Genomic DNA, 9,364 nt, shown 5'->3' with positions numbered 1-9,364 from the left:
CCATGGCCTACTCATGTGAGACTCCCACTGTCTGTGAAGCTGTTCTTCTCTCACCCTTGTTAACTCCTGCACCTTTAAGATCCTGCTTAGTTATCACCTCTCCAGCCTTCTTGTTCCTTGCTAGAACCCTGCTTCTGGTCTGGGTTAAGTAGCCTTTTTGTGTTCCCATAACCCCTTCACTATAACATTCATACTTAGCACATTTTACCGTAATGATTTGTTTGTTTCTATCATTTGCCTGTGATTTCATGCAGCTATTCATCCTTGTCTCTCTAGCTCTTTATTCCATGCCTAGAATTTAATAGAAACACAGATTTTGTGAAAAAAGAAGGAAAATATTTGAACGATTACAGGGGACTATTCCTTTGACTAATGAGATTATTAGGATATTCAGTTTCTTGCTTTCCTACTTTAGTGTTTAACTGATTGCCTAGGAAAATAGCCTAGCCATGGCTGCTGTATTTAATAACAGTTTCTAGGTGAAGAAATTTATATCTTTATTTTTATACCCTTAAGTTTATTATAAATGAGTAATCCTTGTTTAGGTAAATTTATTAACTTTCTGAAAGCCTTTTTCTCTTGCTGTTGTTTTTGATTAATACACAGCAATTGAAGAAAATCTTGTACCATGATGGAGAATTTAAGTATATAAAAAAATTAAAGAAACATGATTTTTCCATTTAAGAGCAAATTTCTATATCTGTAATACCACAGTGTTGGATGTTACGGCCACATGTCAGGCCCTTGGGGAATGGAGGTGGGTGAGAAGGCAGTAGATGGGGTGGGCAACTGGGAGAATAACCGGGCCATGCATCCTTACTGGAATATGTAGAAGCCCCAAATGCCATTCTCACCTTTCCTGGGCTGCTGAGACAAGGTGGAAAATAAAAGGGTGATGTGTAGGGGCCGGTAGGATTTTTTTTTTTTTTGAGGACAGGCCGTACTCATTTGAGGGTAAATTAAGCCTCTTTGCTTTTCCATTTCCATTTCCCCTTTTGCAGTTCCTTCACTGGAGAGCACGGGACATGATACTGAAGTGATTCACTTACTTATGTCTGTTTCTTTTTGAAGTTAGGAAACCCATGGACACAGATTTTGCTGCACTCATTTGCCAGGGTCTAATCATTCATACGCATTTAACGAGGGAACAAGTAGGAGAACAAGAAAGAGAAGTGTTCGTGTTGTGTGTGGAGGGCACAGTAGGGTGCTGCTGGGGTTTGAGCGGGAGGATTTGGCTAATTGGAATTACACTCTTGCCTCACTGGGAGGACTGCTGAAGGCACAGTGAGTACAAGTGGCGAGAATGGCTGATTTCAGAGGCTGCAGGGTGGGGTCTGAGTCCTGTTATGAGCACACACCGATGTGTGATAAACAGCGCGAGAGAGATCACCCAACAGGCTGTTGTGTAAAGCAGCGAGTCTAGTTTTATTTCATCCCTGTGGGCTGAGATCATGGAGGATGTCAGCCCCTCCGCCAGAGGGGAGGTGGAGCTTCATAAGGGCTGAGGGAGGGAGCTTTTCTCCAAAGGAAATTGGAGGGTGGGATGCCAATGGTCGAGGTGCACAGAATGGGCAGAACAGGAGGTGCAGGTGTCTAGGTCATGTCAGACTCTTCGGCAGTGGGGGAGATTGCATGTCCTGTCCTGGTCTCATCGTTATGGCCTTGTGCTCTGTGTACCTAACACTGCATGGCCCGTTTGTGGATTCCTGTTTGCTGAGAACGACTTGGGCCTGGCAGGATGGATACCCGGAAGCTCGGGATGTTTGTACTGACAAGTTCTAGATTGGGAATAGAAATGTGGCAAAATCCCATCAGACTGAGTGATCTGGTAGAGCTGGTAGCTTCTGCATATTTTTCCAGGATCAGTTAGATTTGGCTCAAGGTGAGCGGTGGCCACGTAAACAGGCTTCCCTTGGTGCTTACTGCTGAGATGGCCCGGATGCTCATGTTCAGGAAATGAACGTCTGGTGTCCTTGTGTGTGTTTCGTTGCTGCAGTTCATCTTAGCAGTATTTCTCCTTTGTCACTTTGGCAGTACTGAGGATAAATTGCTTCCCTAAAAGGGGTAAAAATGGACAGATTGGTCACTCAACTCTGTAGGGTGGCAGTCATGGCATTACATGTGGCCTTGAGGACATTTTCTATGGCAGGCTGTGGAACTGTTCATCTTATTAAAAAATGGTCTTTTCTCTCAAAGAAATATGACCAGGTTGATTTTTGCTAGTGTTTTTTGAGTAGAGGCAACTTCATCTGAAGCAGATTGCCCTGGGTTCACATGTTGCTTCTCTTCCTTACTAATTGTGTAGCTGTGGCCATGTTATTAGCCTGTCAGAGCCTCATAAGAGGAGAAATGGCATTAAGAGGGTATAGTCACTGTTTGAAGAAGTCATTGTTTGAAGGTTACTGCTGATGCCCTCAGGATTCCTGGTAGTAGGGCTGGCAAAGGGTGGGAACGCTTTCACCTGCAGCTCTTATCCTTACACCTGCCATGTACCCAGGTGCTTTCCAATAAAGAGAAAACTACTGCCCGTCTGCAGAATTTGTTCTCTTGCTGGTTTTACTAAGAAAGGATGATAAATGGCTGGGTGTTTGCTGTTAGCACGGCACACCTAACTGCAAGACATGTCTTGTTCAACAGATAGGAGAGATCTATTTTTTATGATACATTTTTCACCTTTAGTAACAGCGTATAGTTTCCAGGCAATATGCTCCATTTTTGCAGATATTTCAAAAGCCTCTCAATGAGATCGTCTTCCATGCAGGAATGTTTAAAACTGATTATAGTTTCAGGGCAGTATTTTTCATTCTTGTATAAACCATAGCTTTCAATTATTTCAGCATTGCTATACATATTATAGATCTGGATACAGGCACTGTGGATGATTGCGTTATGTCACACAACATTTGCTTTCGGAGGGGCTTTTTAGGGGGTGATACAATGAGATTTAAGGCATTCTCTTTTTGTTTACTGGAAAATATGCTTTTTATCTATCATCCTTTAGGAAGTCTTGAAAACTCACAAATTTTGAATAAATAGATGCAGAACTATGACATCTCTTTATAGCTACTCTGACTTGTATATAAGCGGTAATATATTAAAAGATTCTTGATAGAAAAATAATCTCAAACATTTTAATTCCTACCGTTATTGGCCAGGGGTGATGGATGTTATGTAAAGAAGTATAGTAAGTGGAGGTCATTTTCCTTTGAAAATTATGTTCTATTAATACAGTAAAGGGGAAAATGTTTTTTAGTAAATGTGTTTTTTGTAATGTTTTTTAGTAAATGGGAAAAATATATTGAAGGTTGATCAAAATCTTAAGGTACATTTTCTCACCTTTTAATGTCACTCCTAATTTTTCCATATGCCTTTAGTCCTGACCCTCCAAGTGAAAAATGTAATGAATATGTGCACAAGAGACTTTCTGATTCTTGCCTTGGGCAGAATTAGGTAATGATATTCATGCAGATATAGCATGGTACAAATGGGGTAGGCATATTAAGAGGTTTAAATTAGGTCTAATTGAATTTTTTTCTTTACTTAAAAAACAGCTTAATCAGCTGAGAGGGCTGAAATCTAAAAAAAGGTTTAATTAAATATGAATAGGGCGTTCATATTTCTAACTTTATCTGCATTTACAATGATTCTGTATGTTTCTTTCCTCCCATTGTTACCTTTTATAGATACTAGGAGATGAAGTTCAGCCCTTTTCACTTGACGAAGACTTTGATTATGACAGTGTGACTCTAACCCCCAAGTTCACTTCTGCAGAGATAGAGAGCATGAGGGAGCTTTGGAAGCAAGAGAGAAGCAACGCCAGCGCTGACGAAGGAGAACCCCACAGCTGATTCATATGGCGTCTGTGTGTTTATTTTTATTTTGCCCATATTTAAACAACATTAGAATAAAAGATAAACCAACTATATTTTCCTTTGTGGAAATTTATGTGAGTGCATTCGTTGATGAGTTGCCTATCATTAGGGCAGTGGAGCAGTTAACAAGGCTGAAGCAGTTGCCTCCCTTCCTGAGTTTTCGCCTGTCATGTTGTAGCCTGTGATTGGTTGGGCAGATGCGAATGGGAAATGGGAACAGGAACTAGACCTACTAAGGGGTCCCTTTGATGAGAGAGCCGCATAAGGTCATGCGAGGTATTGTAATGAAGACTGGAAACGTGATCCCATGTTCTTGGGCATGAAGGGTGATTATACATGTAAAATATACTGCAACACAGAGTAAACTTGCTTACATGAGTAGGTCACTGGCCCTGGCTTTGTAGGGGTAGCAGAATCAATGAGACTGTTGAGAGATTAGGTTCTGGGATTGGTTGGGAAGGGCTTTGGTGAAGAAGAAGACCTCCAAGAGTTGATGATACGTCATACACACAGTTCTTGCAGTTCGTTATTACCATGTAACAATGTGCGGCGATAGGTATAAAGTACGAGGAACACGCTCTGTCTCTGGAAGCTTAAAATATAGTTTGTAGAGGCAAGATAACAAGAGAAGTGAAACTTATTATGGCATGCCATTTATGTAGACGACCCACAAATGCATGAAAGGGACGGGAAAGATGAGTAAAGGCCCAGAATGAGGGCCCTGATGCCATTTTTGTTACTGAACGAATCAGTAGCACATCCAATGTATTTAATCCTAATTGGTTAATTTTCTCTTCTCTTTTGAAGAGACTTTAATTTTTAGATCAGCTTCAGGGTGACAGCAAAATTGAAGAAGGAAGTAGAATGTTCCCGTATACTTCCTGCCCCTACTCGCACTCCCCACCCGTCAGCCAAGTTACCATACGAGTAACTTTATTCCTTTTGCTCTTGCTTGCCCTTTTCTCCCCTCATGGTGAGACCACCTTGCATGAGATCTACCATCTTACATTTTTAAGTATGTAATACAATGTGAGGAACTATATGCGTAATAGTGTGCAGCAGATTGCTAGAATTTATTCAGGTAAAAGTTGAACTTTATACCTATTGAAGAGTAACTCGCCATCCCCCCACCCCAGCCACCAGTAACAACCATATTACTGTCGGCTTTTATGAGTGTGACTATCATAGATACTCCATCTACGTGGCTACGAAGCATTTGTTTTTCTATTATTGATTTATTTCACTTAGCAAAATGTCATCCAGTGCATCCATGTTGTTGAAGATGGCAGAATTTCCTTCTTTTTAAAGTCTGGATAGTATTCCATTTTATGTATTTTCCATCTTTACTTTCTCAGTCACTGGACATCCAGGTTGTCCCCATATCTTGGTCATTCATGGTGACTAATGTTGCAGGCATTATATGCTTGCTTGTGGGTGCATATGATGAATGGTGTAGAAGTGTGTCTATGTATTCATTTTTTTTTTTAATTTTTATTTTAAAGAATAAAAGAAGGATAACATAATAATAGGGGGGACTTAGCAAATTACAGACAAAATGGTAGGAAATTATCAATGGTTATCGTTTTACATATTATTATCTACAAAATAGTTTCTCAGGAAAACAAATAGACAAATAATAGTGAGTTAGAGACAAAAGAGGTAGGAGATTATCAAGAGTTGTGCTATACTTTGGTATCTTCAATGTGGCTTCTAAAGAAAATAAATAGAGCTATACATGAGTGACCTATTGAAAAATCATTAACTATTCTCAGTGGTTGTTGTAGGAAACACATAATAATAAACATACATTATGAAATAGGATAGGAACATTACAAACAACACAGTTATGGATAGATTAGTAGGAAAATATCAATGGCTGCTGTAATATGTGGTGGTATCTTCAAAGTGGTTTCTCAGGAAGACAGGGATATGCAAGAAGGATCTAATAAGTAGTTACAACCTAAGGGTTGTCAAAAATAGCATATTACCTCACCAGTGACTCCTTTCACTGAGGTATGATGGCTGGAAGGAAGGCCAGGATTGAAAAGAAGGACCGAGAGACTTGCACCTGTGACTAGCAGCAGGCTGTTTTCTTGTTCCTCCATAGTCATGATTACCCAGGACTCCTCAATGGAGATGACGGTCTGGCCAGAGGGAGAAGGCAGACCATGCCCCAAGCCCTCTCATTCCTGTTGGAGTAACTGGTAGCATGGGTCTGACCTCTGGGGCCTTCACCTCAGAGGGCAGACCGATCTCCAGTGGTCTCCTTTGCATCCAGGGCATGGCCCATGGGGCCTCTTAGGGCAGTTCCTCTTGAGGTGGCCTGGCTTTTAACAGTGGTAGCAGATGAATGCAGTTGTCGAGTTGTTCTTGAGCCCCGGGAATCAGACCTGGGATCTGTTTCTCTTAGTGGTGCAGTAAAAGCAGCTGCTTTTTCTCAGTCTCTTTGTTTTCTCTCCTTGGCCTCCTCCTCATCATGGCGATAGAATACTGAGGAGGCAATTCTTACTAGCATCTCAAGTGAGCTCTCTGAGGTGAAAGCCAGTCTTTGTAGCTATTTCTCTCCAGCTTCCCATTGCTTTGGGACCCCACAACCAGTTAGTGTCCTCTCCCCAACTGTCAGCACAGGCAGCAGGAATCCTGCTGCAGACTTCTCCGGAGCTCCACCACATCCTGAACTGTCAGGGGAAGAATGGCTTCCAATGAGTCTCTGCAGGTATTGTGCAAGGTCCTCCTGGTTTACAGCTTCCAAGCGGCTCTCGTGACCCCAGTGTCTATGTATTCATAAAAATTTCATTTATATTCTTTACAAAAGAATGCTCTCAATTTCATGTTGGGGTGGAGTCAAATGATTTGCACCTTTATTTTTATTTATTCAACAGACTTTCCTGAAGCACCATGTATGTCTTAGGCCACATTCATGTTAGGCCATGGAAAAGATACAAGTAAATTTAGTGGGGAAGAGAGATGAATACACAGATAATTACAGTCGAGCTGTACTGTCCAGTATAATAGCTACCAGCTGTATTCTAGTGCACTGGAGCACTTGAAATATAGCCAGCATGCCTGAGGAACTGATCTCCTCATGCTATTTAGTTTTTATTTCAATTTAAAGTAAAAAAATTGATGCTTGATCCTGTTATTGGAAAACTTTCAATTACATTTAGAACAACCTAGGTATGTGAAGCTACCTTTTCAAGTGTAAATTTCATGAACTCTAAAAATAAATTATTTTTTATGACAGCCTAGTGTCTAAATTTATAATATGCTGGAAGTGTAAAATACACATTCAGAGAGTCAATGTGAAAAACTGTATCATTAATTTTTGTATTGATTGTATGTGGAAGTGATATTATTCTAATTTTCCTGGTTAAATGAAATCTATTATTAAAATTTGCTAATTTCTTTTTACCTTTTAATGGACTACTTGAAAATTTAAGATTACACAGATGATGTGCCTATGTTTATTTGTCATGAGAGTGGTGTGTTGCAGGAAATACTGGAGCTAAACTAGTTGCACTTCTTCAATTATACATTGGGGAGCTAGGGAATCTTCACAAAGGAGGTGATTTTGAGCTTGGTCATGAAGAATTAACAGGAGATTTTGAGGCAGTGAAGGGGTTGGACCCTAAAGTCTGAGGGAGTAGCTTGCAGAAGGCAAAATAATGTATGACAAACTATGGCTTGGTTGAAGAAAACCAGTTTTCTATGGTTAGTATACAGGATAAATGGGATAACTGCAGGAGAGGATGTTAGGAACACATGTTATAGCTGTGTTCTGAAGGCCTCACATGCCGTAGACTCTTGTTTCCTAGTTGATAGGGAGTTATTTAAGGCTTTTAAGCAGAGGACTAGTAAGATCCAAGTTGTGTTTGAGGAAGATAACTCCAGTGTGGATGTGAAAGGTAAAATGTGTGGCGGGCACACTGAACCAGGAAGGCAGACTTGGAGGCCGTTAGAATAGTGTGTATGGGAGAAGATGAAAGCCTTAATTAAAGCAGTGTAGGTGGAAATAGAGGGCATGGGTTTGATGAGAAGTGCGGGAGCGGAACTAGGAGGGATTTTTAACTGATGCAGTGTGGGAAGGAGAGAATGGGTGTAAGGTTAAGGCAAATATTAGTGTGCAATCCGGGCATACGCTGAATTGAGCTGTACTTGTGATTGTCCATAGGGTCAGAGACTTGACTTCCTGGATAGCATTTTGACATTTAAAAAAACAGAAAATTTCACCGTCTGAGACATCTGCATTTTATGGACTTAGTTTTTATAACAGAAGAAATAAAACTGTCTTTTTAAGTATTTAACACAACTATGTCAGTGGAGTATTTTGCTATTTAATCATGCAGGGAAGATGGCAGGTAAATGTTCCTTTCTGCAAGGTTGGGATATTATGTTTTAGTTTTGTTCCTCCCTCCTGGCACTTTTGATTTCTGCATTATTTGGGGCAATTGTGCATTACCGCTGAAGTGACACTGGAAAATGAGTCCCTTAAAGCCTTTGAATAGAATTGTTTTGTCTCCATCGTACCATTACTCTTGCCTTAACTAGAAAACACTTCTCTATGATTGCCTTTCAGTGTGGGAGATCCCTCGAACTGATGGAAATGGTTTGATGTACATTGGCTGGCAGATCTTAACCAAGTAAGCCTGTGTGTCCGCGAATGGATAATGCTTACCTGGATGAAGTAGTGGCAATAAAAGTGAGATTAATAAGAGAAGACAAGGACAGTGCCTGGGTGTGTACACCAAAGTGGGGAGGAAAATACTAAAAAAATTATACCTTGAAGTAACGTGGCCCTTGCATCACGAACTAACTCAAAATGGAGAAAGTTTTATTTTAAGTCCGCAGCACCCGTCCTAGATGTCCAGTGTGGTGGCACACGGAGTGGCCTTAGTACTTCAAGTGTGGCAGAGCATGGAAGGAGGAAAGTTATTCAGCATGACACTGAAATTTTGCATTCCATTGCTAGGATACTTCTTTCCTTTTCCCACAAAAGAGACACAACTGTGTCCCCCTCTAGGAAGAGAACTTTCTCCCGTGTGTTATCTGGCTTTATGATTGAATTAAAATACTAAAAAGAAGGTTAAGAGCAATGCACTACTTCTTAGAATTTTAGGGCCGGTGAATATAGCATGAGAAAGGATTTGAAAGAGATAATCTTTTCTAGAAAAATATTTCTGCATAGGTAGATAAGAAATCTATGTTCCTCACATGGCATGGGTTTGCATAATATGGTGCCTACGAACCTCCTCTATCTCATTTTTTATCACTGTATCATCTGTCATTTCTCCCTATGTTTTGTCCTCTCTCTGTCTCATTTCTCCTCCCTCCCTCCGTCTCTCTGTGTCTCTGTCAATTTCAAATAGTCCACCTGTTTCTACCTTGGGATCTTTGCTCTTTTGCCTTCCTCTGATTGGTCTTCCCTGGGCATCATGTGGCTGGAACCTTTTTGTTATTTAAGGCTCAGATAAATGTGTCTTCCCAGTGTCTGA

General features: G+C 40.6%; 1 protein-coding gene across 2 annotated transcripts in view; it reads left to right on the top strand.

The window, feature by feature from the left end:
• Positions 1-3,925, top strand: part of LOC102003882 (chromosome unknown open reading frame, human C11orf74) — a 63,569-nt gene extending 59,644 nt beyond the window's left edge. For both annotated transcript variants that reach the window (XM_005384101.2, XM_005384102.1), the window contains exon 7: positions 3,684-3,925. In XM_005384101.2, the coding sequence (XP_005384158.1) occupies positions 3,684-3,848 (165 nt within the window). In that variant the 3' untranslated portion in view covers positions 3,849-3,925. The remainder of the gene's footprint in view (positions 1-3,683) is intronic.
• The last annotated feature ends 5,439 nt before the right edge of the window (positions 3,926-9,364 follow it).

The sequence above is a fragment of the Chinchilla lanigera genome, unplaced genomic scaffold (genome assembly GCF_000276665.1).
Source record: "Chinchilla lanigera isolate Chin_1 unplaced genomic scaffold, ChiLan1.0 scaffold00021, whole genome shotgun sequence".
NCBI classification, from domain to species: Eukaryota; Metazoa; Chordata; class Mammalia; order Rodentia; family Chinchillidae; genus Chinchilla; species Chinchilla lanigera.
The sequence above is the reverse complement of the archived record's forward strand: the minus strand, read 5'-3'. Positions and strand labels throughout refer to the sequence as shown.